Source organism: Erpetoichthys calabaricus, chromosome 7 (assembly GCF_900747795.2).
Source record: "Erpetoichthys calabaricus chromosome 7, fErpCal1.3, whole genome shotgun sequence".
Lineage (NCBI taxonomy): Eukaryota > Metazoa > Chordata > Cladistia > Polypteriformes > Polypteridae > Erpetoichthys > Erpetoichthys calabaricus.
In genome coordinates this window covers 75408679-75436149 of record NC_041400.2, presented here as the reverse complement: position 1 = coordinate 75436149, position 27471 = coordinate 75408679, and the positions used below count along the sequence as shown (strand labels likewise).

Sequence of the window (27471 nt, the reverse complement as noted above, 5' to 3'; positions counted from 1 at the left end):
TTTTCAGTAGGCACTTTATTAGACAAAGGAGGAAACTGCCAAACATTGGTGTACAATATACAGTGATTCCCCGCTATATCGCGGTTCAGCTATCGCGCCCCCGCTATATCGCGGATTTATTATTTTTATTACTACTAGGGGGCTCTGCCCCCTGCTCGCTTCGCTCGCCCACCCCCGGGTTTGGTTTACCGGATAAACAATTTAAAGAGATTGTTATGTTCAGGGGAATTGTTACATATGCATTATTTTCATTTTTACTTTAAAACTTTTGTAAAAACAATGTTTGTCCTTTATTTCCTGCCCTGGGCGTGGTTAAATCTCTTTCTTGCCGGATTTATAATGCTGCTCGCGTTGTGAAGGGGGGTTCTGAATGCACATTAAAGAGATGCGATCGGTTCAGCTGCTGCCTTGCTGCTGCTGGCCAGCTGCATGTTCCGATTGTTGCGCTTTGCGTCAATCATTTAAAAGCCTGTACAGCTGTTGTCCTTTTGCCACTTTGTGTCTCTGCCGCTAGTGTTCTGAAAGGGGGGGGGGTTAGGAATGTGCTCGGATCATCTGATGGCTTGCTGCTGCTGGAGAGCTGCGTGTTCTGCTTGTCATTGTTTTAAGAACTGGGTGCACCTGAAGTGTGTCTGCAAAAAGCATTCCAACAACTGCTAATTTAGATGTCCGTGAACTTGTTTTAAATTGTTTGTAAGTAGAGAGATGTTACTCATATCCTTTGCCTGACATCCACATATCATATGTATTTACAAAGTGTGTTTTAACAAGTTTACATGTGTTTAAAGTGTGTGGCAGGGGTATTTTAAGGCTTAAACTATAAACAAAATGTTTATTTATATGGTCTTTCTATATCGCGGATTTTCACCTATTGCTGATGGGTCTGGAACGTAACTTCCGCGATGGGGGGGGGGGGGGGAGATCACTGTATAACAGAAATTAATGTTAAAAACTTTAATTACACACAAGAAAACTAATTATCAGGCTTTGTCTAAAATAATTAATTGCAAAATAAGCATTTTATGCCACAATAAAATTTATGAAAACTTAAAATACATTTTAATATTACTGAGGTAGAACGATCTGTACAAGTTTACCTTTGATGTTACATTAACACTAGAATCCCTGAAGCCTACGAAAAAACTTGTAATCCAAGGCCACCTTAAATTCCTTTGTGTCTCTTGATTAGCGATTTTGTTCTGTAAATGTGTTGATCAGCACAAGCAGCAAGCAGCCTGCTATCCCATCACCCCTACCACCGCAGATCAATTCAGGCAAAAAGTTCTCCCAGCTTAAGTATTGTTTATCTGGGTGTAAGGTGTCTGGATCTGTATATGGTAAATAATATATTGTTATTTGGAACACATGCATTTCATGTATGTTCAGTGTCTACAATGATCTGGGTAAATATAGGATGGCAGGAATTGTGAGAAATGCAACAAATACCTAAAACAGACTTTTTTCATGTTTTAGTACTAATGACAAAATTTTAACATGAAATGTATAATGTGTGAAGACTGAAGTACAAATATTAAAAAAAAAACAATTTCACAAAAGGTACACGTATAATAAAACAAGAGCGCTTTTACTCAAGAATATAACCGAAGAAAAAGAAATCAGGTTAGGTTATGACACTGACACGGCCAACTGGGTGGTGCAGCAGTAAGAATTGCTGACTCATAATCAAGAGGTCGCGGGTTTCCAGAATTAACCTTTTGAGTAGTGAGCTGCTCTTATTGTTACTATTATACACTAAAAACATACATTTGATTTGAGTCTGTAACAGCCGGTATAAATTCATGGTACCGTTTGGATGCAGGAACAGGTTGCTGTCATCCTACCATTGAATCTGACACACTCATGTCCTTCAGCGAAACAACAGAGCTTGCCAAGGTATTGTGTAAAGTTCCAATTGTGATTATGTATCTTGATGGTCTTTATATAAAAAACATTTACATGTTACTTATATAAATGCCACATCGAATGTTGTTTATCTATATGTATTTCCTTATCTTCCTACAGCATAAAGTCACAAGTACACTGCAGAGCTTCCTGTGTTTGATTGACATGATCATGCTGACAAAGAACATGTGCAATTCCACTCCTTATTCAGGAAAAGATCAGTTACGAGAACTGTGACGGCAGCTTCCACCTGCAGCTATAGACACGTCAGTAAGCGAGCAACTCTACACGCTAGTGTTTAGATCTGACAGTGCCATGCTGACACTTCAGTACGCAAGCAATGGTACGAGAATACAATCAGAATTCTTTTATTGGGCACATCAGATCTAAACACTAGCATGGCGAATTGCTTGCATTCTGAACTGACTTTTACTGCAGGTGGAAGTCCCATTTTACTTATGGTGCCAAGCAGAGTTCCATTGTGGTGCACAGCAGTCTATTAGCTGGCAAAAGTGCTGTGAAGAAGCAGTCTGTTGCTATGGTCCTGTCTTTGTTCAGTCTGATAGCGGTCACGGGACATCATATCTTTGATTGCCAGACCAACAAATAGCTCTGAGCAGGCATCAGCCACAGTGTTGCTCTTGTGAAAAGAATGGAGATAAATGCCATCAACTCAGAGAGGAAGAGGCAAGTTCGTTATACCATGGGAATGTCACTTGAGAGAATAAAACTGAATAATAATAAAAAAAAAAAAAACAGTTCCACGAAGCAGGCCTAGGGCTCGTTTGTACTTCACTCTCACAATGTGTACGTACATGCAGCATGGCTGTCACGCATTCCCAGCATTCATTTGACACGCCCTCTGAGCAGGTCCTCAGAAATTAATGCGAGTTGCAGTCCCAGCAAAAAGTTGGGGGGTGCAGTGTGATAAAAGTTGGAATGTGAGTCTGTGTTTACTGTCTACATGTGACAGAAAGCCACTTTGGGGATCCTATGGTATCGATGTGCCTGTTTCGATGTTTGATGAATGGTTTGATGTAGTGAAGGAAAATGCCAACATACAAATGCATTTGTGGTACTTTTATATTCAAGCGTTGCATATTCCCCATTGTAATGACATAATACATTTTAAAAGTCTCACATACCATCTTCTGTGTCATCTTTTTTTTTTTTTTGCACCTTCACAATAGCAACAGAATGTACAGCGCTGTATTTGAGCCACAGAGAAAAAAATTAAGAACACAGTGAAAAGGTGTATTTTGTGATTAAAGTGTAAATCTCGGCTTTAATCTCGAAATGTCCACTTTAATCTCATAGTTTACTTTATTATTAAAGTAGACCGTCGCAAACATCATCTTAAAACCCACCCAGTTGTTAATCGCTATGTGCTTCTGGGGCTTCCTCCTGATCTGACAGCAGCGGCAAGCAGCAATAGATCACCACAGAGAACACATTAAATATATTATATTCCAACTCTCTGCACATTTAGAATCATTAGATTTATACTTAATGTCACTTTCATGATGAAATGCATTAAAGTATGTATGTTACACTTTACAGATAACTTGTTGTAAAATGACGCTAGTGTGTGTGAATGCTTATATTCAACTTGCGATGAGCTGATGCCCCCATCCAGGGATTGTTTCTGCCTCCTGCCCAATGGTAGCTGGAATGGGCACATCCCTGGACTGATGGATTTAATCAAACATCCTTTGTTTAATGGAGGTTTCAGGCAATTCACAACACAGCGAAGCTGAACGTTTTCTCACTGTGACGATATCTCGCACTGCCACCTGGTGGAATCTTCCATATTTATGTAAAGTACGCTTGCAAGTATTAACAGTAAAACGCTTGTGTAGCAGTAGTGTCCGCTGGAGTACGCGTCACATTGCGTGAAGTATAAACCTGACCTTAGCCTTCACATTAATCTTAAAATATTTGTGAGCTGCAGATTGTCTGGATATTGTTTACTGTGTACAATACAAGTTTTACATCCTTTAATCTGTTGATTTACGTTTTTTTTGATTTTACTGGGAAGGTGGATAGAAGTTGAATGGGTGCTTGACATAAAGAATGGAGTGTGCCTTACCTACTGTATATAGCGTCAGGGTATTTGTAACCAAAGGAAGTAGGCATGGGTACAAAGCGCATAATAGGGTGGAAATTATTCCAAATATAGGTAGGCACAGAAATAAGGAAGAATAGGTGGGAAAGGTTGAATATGGTAGAAACCTGCCGAAGAACAATATTTGATTGATTGGTGTAATGGTAATTATTACCACTTTTTAAAAAAATAAATAGCCACCTAGGGCCAGATATCATTGTATAATGATTATATTTTGAAGAAAAGAAATTAGCTGAAGGCACCTACTTACTTCCTGATCAGAAATGTGTAGAGGTTCTTAATACGGTCCAGTTTCAGGCCATTAATCATTTAAAATACTGTGAAGAGCTTCTCCCAAAATATATTAAAGAAATGTACAAGTATAAAGGAGAAGTAAGGTTGGCAAACAGCACACTCTATCTAACATTAGCAAGATAGGTCCCTAAATGTCTGCAGCTCATTCACAAAAGCACACCTTTTCAGGGATTTCTAAATTAATACTAGAATCCCTGAAGCCTATGAAAAAAGGTAATCCCATGCCACCTTAAATTCTTTCGCACCTCTCCATCAGCGTCTTTTGTTTTGCAAATGTGTTGATCAGCACAAGCAGCCCGTTATCCCATCCCCCCACTGCCACAGCTCAACTCGGGCAAAAATGTCTCCCAGCTCAAGTCTCTTTATCTTGGTGTAAGGTGTCAGGAGTTGTATAGGGTAAATTATATATAATTATTTGGAACACATGCATTTCATGTGTGTTCCGTGTCTACAACAATTTATGTAAATGAAGGATGACAGGAAATGCAAGAAATGTTGAACACATACCTAAAACAAACTTTTTTCCTGTTATATTAATAACGACAAAATTTTGACATGGAATGTATAATGTGTGAAGACTGAAGTCCAAATATCAAATAAACACTTTCACAAAAGGTACACGTATAACAAAACTAGTGCACTTTTATTAAAGAATATAACCAAAGAAAAAGATATCAGGATAGGGTGTGACACTAACACGACCACTTGGGTGGTGCAGCGGTAAGAGCTGCTGACTCATAATCAAGAGGTCGTGGGTTTGATTCTGGGCACTTCCCAGAATTACCATTTTGCGTAGTGAGCTGGTCTTATTCTTACTATTATACAATAAAAACATATATTTGAGTCTGCAATGGCCGACGTAAATTTATGGTACAGTGGAACCTCGGTTCACGACCATAATTTGTTCCAAAACTCTGGTCGTAAACCGATTTGGCTGTGAACCGAAGCAATTTCCCCCATAGGATTGTACAATTAATCTGTTCCAGACCATACAAACTGTATGTAAATATATGTATTTTTTTAAGTTTTTAAGCACAAATATAGTTAATTAAACCATAGAATGCACAGCGTAATAGTAAACTAAATGTAAAAACATTGAACAACACTGAGAAAACCTTGAACAACAGAGAAAACTAACACTGCAATAGTTCGCGCTATAGCGCTACCAGCCACTGGATAAAAACACTTTTTTTTTTAAATGAGTTTTAAGCACAGGGGAAAAAAATGAACATTTGAAAAAATCCATTATTTAATAAACCACCAAGAAAAGTAACATTGCAACAATGCATGCTACAAACCGATTGCTGTAAACAGAAGTGAAAACAAAATCAAGCCCAGTGCATTCTTTAACTGCCTTCTCTAGCTTATGAGTCCAGCCCTCTCTCTCGTTCGCGCTGCCTGTGTGTGTGCGTCTGTCTCTCTCTCGGGCTGCCTGTGTGTGTGCGCGGCTCTCTCTCGCGCTGCCTGTGTGTGTGTGTCTGTCTCTCTCTGGCGCTGCCTGTGTGTGTGTGCGGCTCTCTCTCTCGCGCTGCCTGTGTGTGCGCGTCTGTCTCTTTCTCGCGCTGCCACTGTGTGTGTGTGTGTGTGTGTGTCGCGCGCTCTATCGCTCGCTGCACAGGAAATGCACAGGGAGAGACTGAACATGTACAAACCGAAAGGGAAACTGGCTTGTTTGTATACCGAGTGTGTGGTCATGAACCGAGGCAAAAGTTTGGCAAACTTTTTGGTCGTAAACCGAAGTGTACATGTACCGAGACGTTCATGAACCGAGGTTCCACTGTACTTGTAAAGGTTAGCATTTTTGTTTTTTTTATTCAGTTTTATTCTCTGTGTCACGTACACATTCCCCCTAATCTGACACTGCTGTTTTCAAATAAACATCTGCTATAACAGAGGTGAAATCAGATGAGGATGAGGGTTCTACATCAGAAATAGAGAAAAGAAGCCCTCACCGAAAGAAACGTCCACTCACACATAAGAACAACGCAGCTGCACCATGTGTAAAGGCCAAAGATGGCACCATTTGGATGCAGCAAGAGGTCAGGCATTGTCCTGCCAGTGAATCTGTCACATGCATGTCCTTCAGCGCAACAGCAGGGCTTACAGAGCTCACCAGGTATTGTGTAAAGCTCTGTTTGTGATTGTTTGTGATGGTCTTTATATAAAAAAACATTTATATGTTACTTTTATAAAAGACAGATCGAATGTCATTTACCTTGATTTATTTACTTATCTTCCTACAGCGTAAAGTCACAAGTAGACTGCAGAGTTTCCTGTGTCTGATACACACGGGCATGCCGACAAAGTACATGTGCAATACCACTCCATAGTTAGGAAAAGATCAGTTATGAAAAGTGTGACGGTAGCTTCAGCTATAGACTCTTCAGTACGCGAGTGACCCTTCACGCTAGTGTTTAGATCTGATGGTGTATGTGCCCAAAAAAAGAAGTCTTGACTGCATCGCAAATTAAAGTGTCAGTTGTTCCTAATCCTATCCATCATCATCATACCTAATGCAAATCTTGGCATCTTTAACTCTGCCACCTCTTACTCTGTCTCCTGTTTTTAGGTCAGCGCCATCATCTCCAACCCATATAACATAGTTGGTCTCACTACTGTCCTATAGACCTTCCCTTTTACTCTTTCTGATACCCATCTGTCACAAATTACTCCTGACACTCTTCTCCACCCATTCCATCCTGCCTGCACTCTCTTATTCACCACCTCTCCACAATCCCAGTTAGTCTGTATTGTTAATTCCAAGTATTAAAACTCATCCACCTTTGACAACTCTACTCCCTGCATCATCACCATTCCACTGACCTCCCTCTCATTTACACACATGTATTCTGTCTTGTTATGCTCTCCTCTCTAGAGCATATCTCCACCTCTCCAGGGTCTCCTCAACCTGCTCCCTACAGATCATAATGCCATCAGCATACATCATAGTCCACGGGGACTCCTGTCTAATCTCATCTGTCAACCTGTCCATCACCATTGCCAATAAGAAAGGTCTCAGAGCCGATCCCTGATGTAATCCCACCTCCACGATGAATGCATCTGTCACTCCTATTGCAGACCTCATCACTGTCACACTTCCCTCGTACATATCCTGTACAACTAATAAATACATCTCTGCCACTCCTGACTTACTCATACAGTACCACAACTCCTCTCAAGGCACCCTATCATATGCTTTCTCCAGGTCCACAAAGATGCAATGCAGCTCCTTCTGGCCTGCTCTATACTTCTCCGTCAAAACCCTCAGAGCAAAGATAGCATCTGTGATGCTCTTTCCTGGGATGAAACCATACTGCTGCTCACTAATCATCACCTCCCTTCTTAACCTAGCTAACACTTGTCTTTCCCATAACTTCATGCTGTGGCTCATCAATTTTGTCCCCAAGTAGTTACTACAGCTCTGCATTAATTCTACATTAAGATTCAATAATTCTGCATTAAGATTCTCAAGTATGAAGCGTTACACTTCCAAATACCACTGTCTGTGAACACAGCTCATCACTGCATCCGCAAATGCAAATTAAAACTACACCATATGAAGAAGAAACTATATATAAAGATGATCCAGTAACACCATTGCCTTTTCTGTACCCAAGCACATTTGAGACGTACTGAGGCGAAGTGGAAAACTGTGGTTTGACAAATCAAAATTTGAAATTCTTTTTGGAAATAATGTACGGCATATCCTCTAGGCTGAAAAGGTGATTGACCATCCAACTATTGACTATCAGCACACAGTTCAAAAGCAAGCATCTATGATGGTAAGGGTTTGCATTAGCACACATGGAATAGGTAGCTTGCACATATGGGAAAGCACAATTAATGCTGAATATTATATGTACAGGTTTTGGATCAACATATGCTGCTATTTTGGGGAAGGAATTTCTTATTTTAGCAAGACAATGCCAAACTGCATTCTTTATATATTACAACAGCATGTTTCAACAGTAAAAGAGTCCAGCTGGACTGCCTACAGTTCAGACCTCTCACCCATTGAAAACATTGGGTGCATCATGAAACAAAAATATGACAAAAGAGAGCATAAACTGTTGAGCAGCTGAAATCCTATAATAGGCAAGAATGGAATATAATTTCACTTTAAAAACTGCAGCAATAGGTCTCCTCAGTTCTATGACATTTACAGAGTGTTGTTAAAAGAAGAGATGATGTAAGACAGTTCTAAACATTACCATGTTCCAATTTTTTTTTAAACATGTTGCTGGAATTAAATTCAAAATGAGCATGTAATTTTCAAAAAAAAAAAAAAAATTTCTAAGTTTCAACATTTGATATGTAATCTTTGCAAATCACCGCTTTCTGTTTTATTTACATTTTACACAGCATCCCAACTTTTTATACTGTAAACTTCTTTCGGTCTTTACAAAAGTCAGCTATATTGCCTTAGCCCTCCACTCCGAATTCACTCTGCACCTAGCATGGAGTGGCTTTTAAAACACACCTCTAAATTTCTTACAGGCCAAGCTACAAAAATCAGTTTTACGGCTCAGAGGTGGCTTATTGAAGCTTAAAGAGCACCACCCTAGACCTTACTCAAGCTTGAATAGTACTTTTCTCCAATTTGCCCTTCATTGCCTCAACAACTATAAATTTTTAGAGGCTTCACTTGAGCAGCAGCACTCATGGCAACCTTAACATTCCTATCAGTCTAAATTGGCATGCCTTAGTGAATTTCCTTTTCTCTGGGAAAACATTACTAGGATTATCACTCATCATGTACAATAAGTGTTTCAAAAGATATCGGAAGATTCACAAACAAAGAGTCTACAAAGAATTCTAAGTGAAATGATATTCAAAACATCAAAATACAGTAAATGACAAAGCTAAACCTGCTAAAGGATCATTTAAAACTCACACAAAAACGGTTGCTACTGGACAGATTGAGGAGTCTTGCACAAAAAGATTCTTCATTTAAATTTCTAATGACATCAAGCTGTGGTACTAATATGATTCTAAAAGGATGTCAGGCAGTTAATCACCAACAAACAAACAAATACTGAAAGGACAATGTCTGCTGAGAGAAGACATGAAGGTAGTGGGGGTAACAGAGGAAGATGCAAAGGACAGGAAGATATGGAAAAAGATGATCCGCTGTGGCGACCCCTAATGGGAGCAGCAAAAGAAGAAGAAAATTTAAAGATATCATTTCCTACATCTTTAAAAACAGTTTTAACAAAAGGCATCACTTTCATAAAAGTTTAAATTGTACAGAAGGTATATGGATAAAGGGTAGGATAAACTTTGTCCCAGAAAGGGAAAAAGTAAAACTTTCCTGAGCAATAGACTAGTCAATTTCAAACAAATGAATAATGTAATTTTTAAATCCAGTCATTATATACATTATATTTAGAGTGTAATCAGTCATATTGATACTGTTTTTTAAATGAAAAACAATTACCAAAAATCACATTAAATTTGGTATTTAAGCACATGCCCCACCATCAGCTTTCTTCAAAAAGATGCTAACTGAAAAAGCTGAAAACAAAAAAGCTAGTGATTTTTAATAGTGAACAGAACCTAAAAAAAATAAATAATGGATGGTATGGCAAATGTTAAATATGAGAGACAAAATGCTTACCTTGGGTGTCTCATTGACCTCGTAGCACTGAAGCTTGGAGTCTTTTGGTTGCTTCACAGTTGTGCAATCTTGATGGCTAGCATGAAATGGCTGCTCTTGAAGCACTCCTGACAGAGGGAGTAACTTATCTTGTTGTCCATGGAAACTGTCCATTGGTCTTGCTTGGTTCATGGACTGGTATAACTTGTCACTCTGAGAAGACAGATGTTCTATTGTTATGCTGACCGGAAGAGTCTGAGATGTTGGTTGACTTAGTTGTGTAAGAGGTGTGCGTCCCAGACGAGCCTGAGAGATGGAGTGGCTCAGTTTCTCCTGCTCTTCAGTCAAGTACTGTTGATATGATGCCAGTAACTCCTGGCATTCTTTGTACTGCTGTCGCAGAGGTACAGAAAGGTCAAGGAAAACATTTAAACCATATTTTGCTAAAACTATAAAATCTTTCTAAAGTTTACTATGCAAAACCTTGAGGTTCATATTGTCGACACTTTATAAAACAAGAGAGCAAAGCTTTAAATTATTAACAGCTAATTATATGTGCAGCCTCAAAAAGACAAACAGTTGTGAACACTGAATCTCATGGAAGATAGCCTCTCCACAAGTGTTCCACAAAATCAGGCCATTTTCCTTCACCAAGTACAGTGGAACCTCGGTTCACGAATGTCTCGGTACACGTACAACTCAGTTTACGACCAAAAAGTTCGCCAAACTTTTGCCTCGGTTCACGACCACACACTCGGTATACGAACAAGCCAGGATCCCTTTCGGTTGGTACATGTTCAGTCTCTCCCTGTGCATTTCCTGTGCAGCGAGCGAGAGAGGGCGACCGACACACACACACACACACACACACGCACATACACAGAGGCAGCGCGAGAGACAGAGGCACACACACAGGCAGCTCGAGACAGAGATAGCTGGGCACACACACAGGAGCACGTGCTCTGGAGAGACACACACACAGGAGCTCCAGGCTCGCAAAAGAGAGACGCACGCACACACACACAGGTGCGGGAGAGAGAGGCGCGCACACACACAGGAGCGCGCTAGAGAGACACACACAGGCGCTCCAGGCTCGCAAAAGAGAGACGCACGCACACACACACAGGCGCAAGAGAGAGAGCGAGCGAGTGACGCATAAGGTAGAGAAGGCTTGTTTTTGTTTTCAGTTCTGTTTACAGTGATCGGTTCGTAGCCTGCATTGTTGCAATGTTACTTTTCTTGGTGGTTTATTAAATTAAGGATTTTTTCCCCTGTGCTTAAAACTCACTAAAAAAAAGTGTTTTTAGCGAGCGGTCCCTAGCACTATAGCACAAACTATTGCAGTGTTAGGTTTCTCTGTTGTTCAAGGTTTTCTCAGTGTTATTCAATGTTTTTACATTTAGTTTACCATTACGCTGTGCATACTATGGTATAATTAACTATATTTGTGCTTAAAAACTAAAAAATATATATATGTACATACAGTTTGTACGGTCTGGAACGGATTAATTGTATTTACATACAATCCTATGAGAGAAATTGCTTTGGTTTACGACCAGAGTTTTGGAACGAATTATGGTCGTGAACCAAGGTTCCACTGTATTTCTATTTAATAATAATTGTAATTCATTTTATTTAATAGGCGCCTTTCTTAACACTCAAGGTCAACTTACAATGAAATTAAACAACAGTAATCTATACTAATAAAAGGCAAAGCCCTCACTGACTCACTCATCACTAATTCTCCAACTTCCCGTGTAGGTAGAAGGCTGAAATTTGGCAGGCTCATTCCTTACAGCTTACTTACAAAAGTTAAGCAGGTTTCATTTTGAAATTCTACGCGTAACGGTCATAACGGTCGACAACGTCCGCCATGTTAAAAACTTTCTTATTTATGGTCCCATCTTCATGAAATTTGGTAGGCGGCTTCCCTGCGCTAACCGAAACCGATGTACGTACTTATTTCGGTGGTATGACGCCACTGTCGGCCGCCATATTGAACTTTCCAACAGTCTTTGTTACTTATGGGCCCATCTTCAAGAAATCTGGTACGCGGGTTTCCAACGCTAATTGAATCCTACTTACATGCATATATACGTCCATAGCCTGCTGCTCGGATGCCGTGTGAGGTGGCGTTGGGTCCCTCATCCCCACGCCTCCCACGTAATTGGCTACCTGCCTATATAAGGCCGTCTGTCGCTCCGGTATCTACATTCCCTTCCTTGCTTCGCCACGGTATTCACGTCTCCCTGCTCATAACTGCAGCCTTTTTATTTAATCCACGGCTTCTCCACTGTTTTATTGTTCATTTATTACGATTATAGTTCTTGTGTAGGTATTTTAGACTTAGTTTACATTGTTCAAGTACCCATTTCCTTTATCGTTACAACCGTACCCCCATTAACATGTCTATCGAGGTGATCACCATCGATCAAAGAACTGTCACTTTCCGAGTGGTTTCCATGCCCGGAGATGACGACTGCCTTTTCCATTCTCTGTGTTACATATTGCACGGACATATCAGGCTTACTCTTGATATCCGGAAGAACATTGTAACTTATGTATTGAATGACTGGGACAGGTTCAAGGTGTGGACTGATGACGGTACAGGAGATAATTATACTACACAGGAGCACTATAAGAGTGAAATGCTTAAGCCATTCACCTATGGTTCTGCATGCGAGTTGATGGCTGCCACTAAATTGTTCGGTTATCGCTTTCAAGTGTACCGAAATGGCCAAATATTTTACACCTTTGGACAACCGCCAATGCCTCTTATAAAGCCTTCTTCAAAATGTTTACCCCAATCTACGAAATCTCCATGAAAACGACGTATCATGGTTGAGGGAGAGAGCTATCCTGACACCAAGTAATGACATGACTATGACTATAAACCACATATTACTTCAAGAACTACCTTCTCAACCGAAAACATATCAGTCTGTGGATTCAGTTGTAGAAGTGGAAGACGTGGTGCACTATCCGGTAAAGTTTCTCCACACTCTGAATCCTCCAGGCACTCCTGAGCATAACCTAATTTTGAAGGTTGGGGCACCAATAATGTTACTGAGAAACTTACAGCCACCGAAACTTTGTAACAGCATGAAACTTCAGGTCACATGTCTGCAAAGAACCTAATTGAGGCCAACTATTTTTACTGGCAGAGGCTCAGGGGAGAGAGTTTTTATTCCTCGCATCCCTGTTATACCCTCTGATCTCCCATTTCAATTCAAATGCCTCCAATTTCCAGTAAGGCTCTGCTTCGCAATGACAATTAATAAGTCTCAGGGACAGACCCTACAAAAGGTTGGCATTGATTTGAGGCAAAATTGCTTTTCACATGGCCGACTGTACGTTGCATGCTCAACAGTAAGCTCAGCGCACAGCTTGATCATATTACAGCCGGAGGGCCGAACTGACAACTTGATATACAAACAGATCCTTAACAAATAATTACAGTAGAGTCTCGCTCATCCGACATAAATGGGTCACCAGAACGTCAGATAAGCGAAAATGTCGGATAATGGGAGGTGTTAAGAAAAAGCCTATTAAACGTCAAACTATGTTAATACAGTGGAACCTCAGTTCACAAACATCTCTGAACACATACAAATCGGGTTATGACCAAAAAGTTCGCCAAACTTTTGCCTCTGTGCACGACCACACGCTCGGTATAGGAACAAGCCAGTTTCTCTTTCGGTTTGTGCGCGCCGATGATTTCCGCCCGTGTTCAGTCTCTCCCTGTGCAGCGTTAGAGAGAGAGCGCGAGAGAGAGACACAGACAGACACATGCCTGCGCGAGAGACACACACATGCACACGCGCGAGAGAGAGACAGAGAGACAGACAGACAGAGACACACACACACACATGCGCAAGAGAAAGAGAGACAGACGCACGCATGCACGCGCGCGAGAGAGAGACAGAGACACAGACACACACACACACGAGAGAGAAAGACACACACACACACACACACGCACGCACGCACGTGCGAGAGAGAAAGAGAGACACACACACACGCACGCGAGAGAGAGAGAGAGAGAGAGAGACGTGCACGCACGCACGCGTGAGAGTGAAAGAGAGACACACGCATGCACGCGTGAGAGATACGCACGCGCGCGCGCACACACACACGCGAGAGAGACGCACGCACACACATGCACGCGAGAGAGAGAGAGACACGCGCACACAAACACACGCACGCACGCGCGTAAGAGAAAGACAGAGAGAGACACACACACGCGCACACGCACGTGAGAGACACGCACACCACAGAGGGTCAGCCACATAATCCACTCTAATCATGTTTTACAACAAAACAACAGAAAAATTTAACTGAAAAAATGAACTTAGCAACAAAAAATAGACTACGCTCACACTCGCAACTTGCAGTTCTTGTTGCCGATTGATGCGTTTTTTGTTTTTTTTTGCAGTGGGACGTCGGATAATACAGAATGTTGGATAAGCGAGACTACTGTATTGGTATATTTTCCCTCAGTTTAAAAAGGTTTACTTTTCTTCTTAATAAAAATTTTAAGGCAGTACTTCGCCGCTGCGAAGCGTGGGTATTTTGCTAGTAAAATATAAAAACAAAGAGGACGATAAAAACAAATAGCAATAGGGTACAGAGGTAGTAGCAAACATCAAAGACAACAGGCAGTATCTGAGTGAACGAGAGGGAGTGAAAGTCTACAGGAGATCAGTGAGGTCGGGAGGAGCAAGGTTGTGGAGAGCTTTACATGTTAAATGCTGTATTTTGTATTGTATTGTATTCGGTAGTAAACAGGGAGCCAGTGAAGTTGAGAGAGAATAGGTGTAATATATTCAGTGGATTTAGAACAGGTTATTATCCTAGCAGCAGAATTTTGAAAAAGTTGTAAGCGATGGATACGTTTTTGTGGGATTCCAGACAGAATAGCATTACAGTAATCTATACATGAAGTGACTAGGGCATTAACCAATACTTAAGTACTGTGTTATGCAAGAACAGGATGAAGTCTAGAAATGTATCTGAGATGGAAGAAGGCAGTCCAAGAAATAATACTTACATGGGAAGAAAATGAGAGGGTACTGTCTATAATGATGCCCAGGCTCTTAACCTGGGAAGAGATGTTTGTGTCAATGTTGTTAATTAAAATGGTAAAATGGTTAACCGTAGCGAGTGTAGATTTAGAATCAATGAGGAGCACCTCAGTTTTATTGATATTTAATTGGAGACAACTGTGAGTCATCCATGACTATATATGTCTTGGATACATGACATATGGGATTGAAAGATATTACCTATTGGGAAGATGTAAATGAGAAAAAGAGAGAATGTCACAGAAAGGTGTTACGTGGACGACCCCTTGGCCTGGTCCAGCCACTCGGGTCCCCAACAATGAGGATTTTACGAGCTGGATCACCCTCAGGGAAATGTGCCACATGGCTGTAGTGCCGTAACTGACGCTCCTTCACAATGCAGGTAATGTGCCTCATTCGGGACTCCATGAGCAACCGCTCATTCGACACAGTGTCAAACCAAAGGTACCCAAGGATTTTCCGGAGAGACACAGTACCAAAAGAGTCCACTCTTCGTCTCAGGTCACTGGATAGCATCCATGTCTCACAACCACATAGCAAGACAGGAAGCAACAGGACTCTAAAGACCTGGACCATCATCCTTTTGCAAAGATATCAGGAGCGCCACACACTCCTTTCCAGCGACCTCATGACACCCATGTTCACTCATATTTTAACATATGATCTGAATAAATTTCCTTATGTACAACAAGACCCGTCTTCTTAGCTAGAGGCTCCAACTGTCGGTCCATGGTCTTGACCTGATGGAGTTCAGATATAAAACAGGGAGCTATGTGAATAAATGAAACAGTTCATGTTTTTAAGGGAACTAGTGTATCGAAGGCAGAGCAGCATTGTAATTTAATAATGTTTTGAGGAGTTCAACAAAGCAGCAATTTATTTAAATGGCTGACTCCACTCAATGTACCCATTCAGAAAAAGCACAATCTTTCCCTGGTATTGTCTTATCGAGATGAAGGAGCTGAAAAATGTTACACTGCTCTCTACTCTAAATAATATCATCCAAACTATGTTAAATGAACTGAATGCAGATACTATTTTATTGAAAAGTAACAGAGGCAATCCAGATGATAAATTGTTGACTCAAAAAGTCTCCTCTTTACAAGGACACAAATTGCTTTTATTAAGGTGGAACACTTTCAAAATGCCTGAATCAGATCTGGAGCCTTCACAGACTGGTCAAAACATCTGTATATCTGGTTGTCTGTTTGTATTACTTACGAGACTGGTAAAAAAAAGTTGGACTGAGTGGAGAAGTGGTGAAGCCACTTTAAGGTTGTGTTGCCAAGTGTATGTTTAATGAAGCGTGTTACTGCCATTTAATTATTTCCTACAGTTTAAAGCTGCTAATGTATCTACTTCAATATGCTGGTGTTGGCCTGATTATCTTGGTGGAAACAGGAAGGAGCTGGGTAGGGTGAATAGTTAAATGTTTAAAGTTCATAATGCGTTTATGAGATGGGAGGTTTCTTAGGTATTATTATATTATTGGAAATGTTTTACTATAGTTTGTTACCTTGTTTAGGTTTTGCGCTGGGGGTGCTGTGGGTCAGTGTATTAATTATTTTTCTATTTAGGCATGGTCAAACTGCATTAGGAATGTTAGGATTTTGTTAATTGTTGCAAGGTTTGAAATTTTCCAATATAGGAATCGCATTTTAAGGCAAGGATGTGGCAAGATGTAATAGCCAGTCATTCTGTATTAGGGAAGCACTTTGCACGCTTTCTAAGATATGTGGAACTCTGATTCTGGGTAGATGTAAATTGCAGTTTAAATGCACTGATTCTGAAAAAGACGTTGGTCTGTTTTTTTAATTTTTTTATTTATTATTAATCTTAGAAGAAAACAAAATCACCTTCTGCTCTTCACACATACCTCTACCCCATTTTCATGGAAAGCTCTTTCCTTTATCTTATAAGCTGGCTTCTTGAGTCTTTGGCCCTTCATTTACTCTGCAAGCATTTGTTAGAATGCTTTCACTTAATTCCTCTTTCACAGAATATGCTTTCTTTTCTTATCCAAATAAAATACACAAATTGATTTTATTCTTCCCTCTTGTGACTATTCTTTATGGATTTTAGTCTGTTAGCAGCCCTCCTCTCTGACTACAAGTGGTTTTTTTTTGTAAAGGTAACTGTCTATTAGTACTGTTAGTATTGCAAGCAGCTCTCAGTTAAATAAAATAAATCCTTTTAACTTAACAAGTGTAGAAGACACACTTATTAAATAGCTTGTGTTTAAAGGTTTCACTTAGGACAAGACTATCCTATTTGCATCTCAACTTAGGTTATAAACAATTCATGAGCAGGTACCGTAGTTGCAAAATTTAGAAAAAAGTTACCACCATGATTTTAACATAGGCCATTAAGCACAGTTTGTACTAGCAAAGATGGACCTTAAAAACATAATTATGATGAATTCCAAATTCACTAGGTGTGTGTCCCACTTCTACTCAGCTGGTGTAGCTAAGGAAATGAGTCTTTCAATATCTTAATGGCTTACTTTGGTCAATATTTCTAACAAATTTAAGAAATCAAATTTGTTTTCTGATATATTTTGTAAATGTCAAGTAGCCCCTACAGTTATTTATGATTATTTGCTTTGTAAACCAAGGCTGCCTAAACTTACATCTGAAGATGCTGCTCCTTCAAAGTCCTGATGACATATCTAAAATAGAAAAAGACTTAATATAATATTAACTCAGAAAAGATACCTCATCATATTGGGCCCTGTTATCATTCCCCCTAATGCAGGTGTTGTTATGCTCTATATCAGTTGTTCAATTAAATACTAGCACTAATATGGAGGATATTTCACTTTTGCAGAAGCAGAAAATTAACTTATTCTGTGTTCTAGTTACAGGCCTCTATCATTTATAAATATGAGACAAAGTAACTTGTTAAAATTCTCTCTCTCCGGCAGCAGTCATTTATTGGTAAACTGATCCACCTGGATGGGACTAGCTTTATAAAATCTCATAAGGCTTCTTATAACATTTGCTGAATTCTGTCCACTACTGATGCTGCTTCTTTGCTTTCTGCTTCTTCTGCTGTTGTACTCTTTGATGATCAAAAAGCTTTTGATTACACAAATTAATTTATTTACTTGTGAAATGTACTCTAGTGCACGCTTAGTGGGGATTTGATTCAAATCTTGTAACTATAACATCAGCTGTCCTTACAAAATCAGACACTGTATATACCCACTTTTTAACATTACAAGGGGCATTAGGCAGGGCTGCTCATTGTCACAGTTTTTATTCTCACTGTCTTTAGAACCCAGATTAAAGTAGTTTTGAACTCATTTTTTCATCTCCATTAAAAATTCACACCATCACACATCCTTATATGCAGATGATGTCCTCTGTTTTATGGACAATGCACCTTCAGACATCAGACAACTTTGAATTTATTTTCTAATCTAGATATAATATCTGCTTATAAAAGCAAATGAAAAAAGCCATCCCACTTTCTTTAAACTGGCAATATAATTCTGTAGCATTCCCCTAAGGTATTCCTATTGTAAAATATATCTGATACCTTGATATTGAAATCATCTTTTTGCTTGCTAATCCTAATTATCGTTACAGTCTTCATGAAATAAGCGAATCAGATTCTAATTGGACAAAATTGGCTTTGTCATTTCAGTTTCATTTTATTGCTATTAAAATGAATGTTGTGACTCATTATAACATTATTAGCTCAATGTCAAATAAGGTAATATGATAAACTTCAATCTACATTTATTATGTAAGGAGGCCCAAACCTACATATTCTGTTCTACTTTTGTACCCAGACTTTTTCCATTGGGTTTTTATCATTTGTACACTTCGTTGACAGTCTGGCCATTCTGTCTCCCCTGTTTGGCACTTCTTGGAAATTTCTCTTGCTAATCTTTATATTATACCCTCATCTTGTGAATATTAATAGTTGAGTTATATCTTGTTTAAAACCAGTTTTCTTATGCCCCAACAGTTTGATGACTTGTGGTTAAACACTATAGATCAATACCCAAAAGACATAATGAAATTAAAAGGAAAAATACTTTCTCTACCTGGCATAAATCTTAACAAATTGTGCAACATTTCTGACAACCACGGTCTGTGAACATTCTACAACTGATTTAGGATTTAGCATACATAACCTTCCTTTTTGTTCCCATATCTGGAACTTTGCTATTCCTTAAATTTTTGCGGGTTCCACTCGCAAGTTCAGTGATCTGTACATCCAATGTACATGTTGTTAGACATACTTGCTGCTTCTATGAAACCAGTGTCTGCTCTGCACTCTTTCTTGTGTATGCTGTCTTACCAGACCCATCCCTTTATCAATATCTGGGCACTTCCTTCTGCCTCCTTACCTGTTAGCTTATTGCTTCTTAAAGTTGTATTTGAACAATGTGCTAGAAAGCTAAACACCAAGTTTAAGCAATTTCAATCTGTGTAAAGGTTATAAAAAGGTTATATGAAATTCACATCATTCTGCTGTTTGGTATTATAACAAGCACTGTGATAGATATCAAAGGCACCACAAAAAACTCTCAGTTTAGTAATTCCTGTACATGCAAGAATTTGTTTTACAAAAAATAAACCTGCTCTTCAAGCTCTATCACCACCGAAAACACTGTGTAAGTACCCTGAAACTAAGCCACCCATTACTTCTATCACTTTTTTCTATTTATATTTACATGTCTATCCACTCTCTCTTTGTCTCCTCTGCACTGCCAACTACTTCTTGTATTCCACCAAGCAAGTTATCCACTCCTTGTTTGTTCACTCTAGCCACATAACATTCACAGCATTCAATTTTAAATTTCCTATATCATTCCTAGAAAAAGATCATTCCAGGTGGCTAATGCAAGAATTCTGGAGTGTCACTGTAGTTGCAGTCATAGACTTAAAACAGTCTGCCTACCACTGCAGTATTTGTGCCTGGACACATTTCTTTAAAAAGCCTGTCAACTCTAACATTGTACCCTATTTTCTAAAAACGCACATCCTTTCTGCAGAATAATGACATTGCATGATTACTGCCTAGATTACTAACAACTATGCAATTTTACTTAAGCAGTTTGAAAATATAGAAAAAAAGACTATAGGCTTTACATAAAGCACCACCTTGCCCTCATGATAATAATGCTACTACGAAAATATTACAGAATATGGAATAGAAAAGTATCCGGAGTCAGAATACAAAACAGAGACACATTACCACAAAAAAAAACCTAATTTGTTCAGTGTAAACAAGTACTATGCTAAAAAATAATAGTAATATAAAAGTATAATTTTTTTTATCGTCTGATCTAAGGATTAGTCTAGATTCTTCGGAGGCAGTGCCAGGGAGAAAGCTATTGGGTACACTGCTGGATGTAGTGAATAATGGTTCCTAGTATATGCATGAAACCCTGGACAACCTGCAAAGCACTTTTTCCCAATAATGTTATTGCCTTCAAAAGGTAATTTTGAAATAGATTATGGACATACAGAATTTTTATTTTACAGTTCAGACATAAATGTATTCTGTCTAGTCTTTCTCTACATCATATGGAAGAATATATTTTCAATTTGTATATGTCTATTCAGGGTTTGTATACTACTCTGTTAACTTTAAGTCCTATCACTAGGGAAATATATGTATAGTAGTTATTTAACAATAAGCAATGAACTGGGTTTCATGTATATTAAATAGTTTCATACTAGTTATTTTCTTTAAGTTGTAATTAAATCTGTCTCTTTATAAGTATTTTGGAGTTTCAAGGATCAGGCATTTACAGTACTGATAGGACAATTAATGATCTCTTTAGCAGTACAACTGATAAATGTGGGCTAACTATGTCACTAGACATGACCTAACCCTGGTTGGTATGAAGTAAGCAGATTGACACTGATTAATGGAATAGAAGAAGTGGAGGGAACATGTTTAAGCTATAAAAGTGCAAACTGCTTTAACAGCAGCATTCACAACTTAAGGTTCTGGATGGAATGGCAAGAGTTGGGGGAAAGTTTTCCAAGTTAAAAAATCAGGAGTCTGCTTTAATTGACATTCAGAACTAGAAGTTTAGAATCATTATTAATGCTATTAAAGATCTCCTTTTGTTAAATTAAAATATTGTTGTCTAATTTCTTCCACAAACAGATGGTTGTTAATGTGTTCAAGCTACTATAACTACACAACTTCCCCTTGGAAATTAATAAATATATATGTCATTCTAAGTTACTGTACTATATGCACTACAGTAATCCCCTGCTATATTGCGGTTCAGCTATTGCGCTCCCACTACATCGCGGATTTATTAATATTATTATTATTACTAGGGGGCTCCGCCCCCTGCTCGCTTCGCTCGCCCACCCCCGGGTTTGGTTTACCAGATAAATAATTTAAAGAGATTGTTATTTTCATGGGAATTGTTACATATGCATTATTTTCATTTTTACTTTAAAACTTTTGTAAAAACAGTATTTGTCCTTTACTTCCTGCCCCGGGTGTGGTTAAATCTCTTTCTTGCAGCACTTATAACGCTGCTCGCGTTGTGAAGGGGGGCTCTGAATGCACACTAAAGAGATGCGATTGGTTCAGCTGGTGTCTTGCTGCTGCTGTGTGTTGTGCTTGTCCCGTTTTGCATCAATCACTTAAAAGCCTGTACAGCAGATGTCCTTTTGCCACTTCACGTCTCTGTCGATCGCTTTGTGAAGTGGTGGGAGCTGAACGCATGCTAAGCAGAAGTGGACAGATCAGCTACTGGCTTTTTGCTGCTTCTGCTAAGATGCCTGTTCTGCTTGTCGCTCTGAGCATTCTGAAGGAGAAGAAGAAGGAGGAAGAGGAGGAGGAGGAGGAGGGGGGTTTGGGGGGTGAGGGCTGAATGTACGCTAAGGTGAAGTGCTCAGATCATCTGCTGGCTTTCTGCAGCTGCAGCTAGCAAGCTGCGTGTTCTGCTTGTCGTTGTTTTAAGAGCTAGGAGCACCTGGAGTTTGTTTGCCAAAAGCATTCCTAGATGTCAGTGAACTTGTTTTAAATTGTTTGTAAGTAGGGTGTGACGTGCAAAGGCTACCGCCTCACAAGTCTTGCTTCTTAAGGTTGTAATGTCTAGTCTTGCGTGTCGTCAAAGTGTCTCAATAGCTTTGCTCAAACTTATATGGGGTAATACTACCCCAGGATGACAGAGGGCAGCCCCCCTGGCTTGCTGTGTTGTCACGGGGTTGGAGCATGAAAGCTCAACACTGTCAGGGTCCATGGCCACCACCAGGGGATGCAGGAGGATAGGCAGCGCTCTCCTTAGTAGGACTGCCACTACAACCGGAAGTGCTGCTGGAAGATCATCACTGGACACTTGGAGCACTTCTGGGTGCCCTGTATAAGGAGTTGCCTCACTCCATTTAGAGAGCCACAGTTGGAAGGAAGGGGGAAAAGCCTGAAGGAGGAGTGGAGGTGGAAGGAAGAGAGAAAGAAGAGACAAGGAGAAGGAGAAGAAAGGGACTTTGTATTGGTGGCTTAGTGGTATGTACTGTTTGTATTGGGCTGCAGTGGGAAGTGAGGGAAAGTGGTTCCCCATGTAAATAATAAACGTCTGTGTTGCACAGACTTGTGCTTGTGACTGTTGTGTCAAGTATTTGGGGAGCTGTGCACCCCCGGGTCTTCACGATACTTAAGAATTATTTGAAAAATATGACAAAAAAATTATTAGTTATAGTAAAGACCTACTTAATTCAGATGTGTGATAAAGTATTCACCATGTTCTAAATTGCTATTTAGCAGATATAATTCATAAATACCATAGTAACTGCCATTCTTATGCTGATGACATCCATTATTTATCATTTGGCCTACTGTACATACATACTACTTCAAATTATAAACCAAACTGTTTTATTTATGCAAATCATTGGATGAGGGACTATTATATGACTTAAAATTTTAAAAAGTATTTAAATGAACAAGAACTCAGCAAAAAAATGAATACTGAAAAATCATTGATTTAGTTTGGCTAAAATCAGAAGAAATGTTGGCTATTACTTTTGTCGTGAGTTTAACCTTCTTTAAGTGAGATGGGGCAAGTGTAGCAAGCTAAAATGGAAGAAGCCTACTGTGAAAAGAAGATGTTCATACAGTCAAAAGCTCTATAGATCACTAGAAAGAGAGGAATTCTGTTTTACCTCACCTTTGTACTACGAATCCAGTGCCTTCAGTTTATGGCCAAACAGACCCAAGTGAAGACATGCAAACAAGAGGGATATATCTCTTCTGTCACACTTTCACTTGTCACATTTGTATGCTTCAACTAGTTTAGAAATGCTGTAAAATTAAGACTGTTTCTAAATTTGCATACCGAAAACATGAACTATTATAATAGTTTATAGTCAGGTCTGGTTGATCAAGTTGCTCACTTACCATTCTTATGGTATTTCAAAATAATGCAGCAAGATTCATAACAAGAACTAAAAAACAATATAGCTTTAAGATCACTCCCTAGGCTTCTAGTTGAAGTTAGAAACTACAGTATGTTAAAATTATACTTCTTACACGAAAAGTCATAGATGGTTTAGCACTTCCTACTTTACAGAACGTACTAATGCCTATACAGTGATCCCTCGCTTTATCGCGCTTCGTCTTTCGCGGCTTCACTCCATCGTGGATTTTAAATGTAAGCATATGTGAATATATACCGTGGATTTTTCACTGCTTCACGGATGTCTGCGGTCTACAGTACATGTGCTTCCTCAGTTGATTTGCCCATTTGAATTCAAACAAGGGACGCATTTGAATTCAAACAAGGGACGCTATTGGCGGATGGCTGAGAAGCTACCCAATCAGAGCACACGGTTAAGCTCCTGGGTGCTGTGCTAACTCTCAAGCGTCTCGCGACCATTCTACAAATGGCAAAAGATCTCCAGACATCAGTTGAAGCATGGGACCCACAAACGATTCGTTCTTTGCAATTTAAAAATGCTCTTGACGGCGCCACGGAAGTGTATAGGAACCTCTTTACACAAATGAAAAAGCAGCGCCAGCAACTGCCCATCACGATGTTCCTTACACGCAAAACACTGCCTAGTACGCCTTCAGTGGAAGAAGACGACGGCGGTGCTACACAGTCGCCTGAAGAGGCTCCTTCAGAACAGCTGTGACAGTGCAGTAAATGTCATCGTTATCTGACAAGTTGGTGAGTACCCAAAACTATTTTTCTACGTACTTAGTACATGTATATACGTTTATTGTCACTGTGCACACATTTTATACAATTTTTTCCTTGCATTGTTGGTATTTATTGCCGGTGGCCTGTCTATCGTAATGGCTGTAACAAATGTGATATCGGAGACGCTCTACAGTATCTTTAAAATAACATTTTGGTTTTATGTACAGCATTTACATGTTATAGATTTTTCACGTATTTTTATATTACCTACTCAATTACAATATATTTAAAACTTTACTACGTATTAAATAAAACTCCTCAATGATATACGATATGTATGTTTGTGAGTAGAATATAAACTGTGTTTACATACATAATTTCAACGAATCTTACCTAATAACTAAGAGAATATAAAGGGTTTATGCTGTATAATTGTACGGGGAATATTTATAAACCATGTGGGAGAGTTTATAAGGACTTAATATATATAAAAATAACCATATAAACATATGGTTTCTACTTCGCGGATTTTCTTATTTCGCGGGTGGCTCTGGAACACAACCCCCGCGATGGAGGACGGATTACTGTACTCCAAGTCATATATTGTGATCTCTATATGCAGACATAAAGTTGTAATGAATAAAGTTAGACAGGAGGAGGAACTTTTAAGGTAAATGGTAAATTAAAGTGTAAATATATTAGTCCATGACTTTCAGCATGTGGATTTATTTGATTGGTTAATTCAGAGACAAAGCTTTATACACTATTCACCAGAAACTGCCACTTGCTTAAAAATTATCTATTTCAGAATACACCTGAAATAGGGAATTTTGAGGGAAACAAAGCATAGGCATATTTCTTTGAATACATTACTTAAGGCTTCATTGTTTGTTTTAACATAATAGTGTGTGCTTATCAGACATTCTTAGTGCTGACGGCTTGCCTAAAACTTAAAGGTGACCGTGCGTTGGTAACATTCGCTTCCATTTGGAACAAACTACCTGCTTTGTCAAGTCCGCTACAACTGTTAACATTTTTAAAACCAGGTGGAAAATGAAACTTTTTTCATTGGCCTTTAATTAGAATTGGTTCCTTTAATATTTTTACTGTGTTTAACATTTTTGTTTAACTTCATCATCTCTTAGAATGTAGTTCTTTTTACCTTATTTATTCTAATGTACAGCACTTTGGTCAACATTGGTTATTTTAAATGTGCTTTAAAAATAAATTAAACATATGATGCATTTCTTTCAGATACATCTGTAATTATTGTACAGCATGTAGGGCTCTTAAGTAGCGAGCAAAATAGGAATGAATTGAATTAGAATGTATCCATCTTTCCATCTTCCATTTAAAGGCATGACTGCAACAGCTCAAACATCATGAGAGTTAAATATCCAAGAGACATCTCACTTGTTAACAATTTGACTTAAATACAAGTGTCTTGACCTTTGCATATTCTAACACCTAAAATCATACTATTACTCAAAGCTTCAAGATGTAAGAGTAAAATTCAGAGAGTGCTTTGGTAATAAAGATTTATTTTCATCATTGAGTCATGTTGCCAGACCATACATTATTGAAATGGCACTTCAAATGCATTTTCAATACACTTGGTTTGAATTTGCAAAATAGCACTCAGGTCCTACTGCACGATTCAATGAAAATTCTCCAGACAGTTCTGACAAACACTATTCTTACATGAGAACATTACACTTACAAACATTGCACCTAACCACATAATGTCTTTTTTAGTTTTTGTGTTTAGGGACACAGCTTAAAAATATGAAAAACAAACTAAGTTCCACAACCCTAGCAATGACATACCCATTTAGATTCCACTATTAACTGGTTGTCCAAGGTTTAAAGCTAATCAATAATTTGGAATTTTGTTAGATCAAATACTATTTGACATGCCAAGTGTAAACCATCAAAAAAATAAGGAAATAAAATTAAATCAGGCTAAATAAATTTATCCAGTGCTTTATGACATACCAAACATTAACACTCAACAGATTTTTAAACAAAAAAAAAAAAAGTCAAATCCTGTTATTGAATTTCAGATACTCCAACACCAAATAAATCCTTAACCTTATTCCTCGTGCACATGTTTGATGAACATAAAGCCCAGTGCATAAATGAAAAGGGTTTATATTGTAAACACTCTATATAATTTAAAGTTGGCTAAAAATTCACATTCCTGGAAGCAGCTTGGTATTTTAATAAAAAAGTGCTGCTATACTGGAAGAAATAGGTGCTTAAGTGAAGCAGACACACAAAAACAATACATAGTCCAGGAAGAAAGCATTGCTAATTAGATAAACAGAACATACACAAATTACAGGATGTATGCTCCAGGGTGGACTACTTTAACTATTTTAGAAATGTATGATTTGTACAATTCTGTCAACCAGATATCTTTAAATATCATCAAAAAAATCATCAAATAAGAAAAAAAACTAAAATATGTATGTGTAGCACAACTCAAATGGGACTAGCATGCTCCAGAAAAATACATGCTCTCAACCACAAGCCAGATTAGTCACTTAAGAAGGAGTTCTCCTTTGGTTCAAAAGGCTTAGGACTCAAATTTATGTCTCTGAAGGCCACTGAGAACAATTCATGATGGGGGCAGCACCCACACAAAAAGAACTAACTTACAAATGTAACAAAGAAAATCCTTTTAAAAATGTGTATTTCGCAAATAAATAACAGAGTGTTGTACCATGTTAGCCATTGATTGATACAGGAGAAAGTAGGGTGAAATGACACCTTTAATTGGCTAACTAAATAGATTATAAATGCAAGCTTTTGATGCAGCTAAGGCCCATTCATCAGGCAAGATGTCAAGACACACCTTGCCTGATGAAGGGGCCTTAGCTGCCTCGAAAGTTTGCATTTGTAATCTATTTAGTTAGCAAATAAATAAATAAATAAGATTAGTTAACTAAAAATCATATCAAAATTTAACAAACTCTAGGTTCATGTGATCCTTGGTGCAAGAAGTGTTCTATAGCTGTGAATTGTATGGAAAAAAGGATTTCAGCATGAATGCTTTTTCTACTGATTTAAAGAATTTTATAAGAGCGCAGCTATCATCTATTAGAAGCTACTTTCTAGCAGACCCAGACTCAATCTGCAGAGAAACTGAAATAAAAAAAAAAAAACTAACATTTTTGGAATTACCACAGTGACTCATAGTTGTTATTTTATAATGAACAAGAACGGGGGGATGGGGGCACTAATGAAAAGTCATTAAAGGGTAATTTTTGCAAAAACAATAAAAAGCTCCAATACTTGATTTATTCTTATTTTGGAGGAATTAGGTGGTTTTCTTCCG

General features: G+C 38.7%; 1 protein-coding gene across 3 annotated transcripts in view; it reads right to left on the bottom strand.

Moving 5' to 3' along the window:
• kiaa1328 (KIAA1328 ortholog) overlaps positions 1–27471 on the bottom strand; it is a 427478-nt gene that overhangs the window by 235331 nt on the left and 164676 nt on the right. For all 3 annotated transcript variants that reach the window (XM_051930087.1, XM_051930086.1, XM_051930088.1), the window contains one exon: positions 9939–10321. In XM_051930087.1, coding sequence (XP_051786047.1) covers positions 9939–10321 — 383 coding nt within the window. The remainder of the gene's footprint in view (positions 1–9938; positions 10322–27471) is intronic.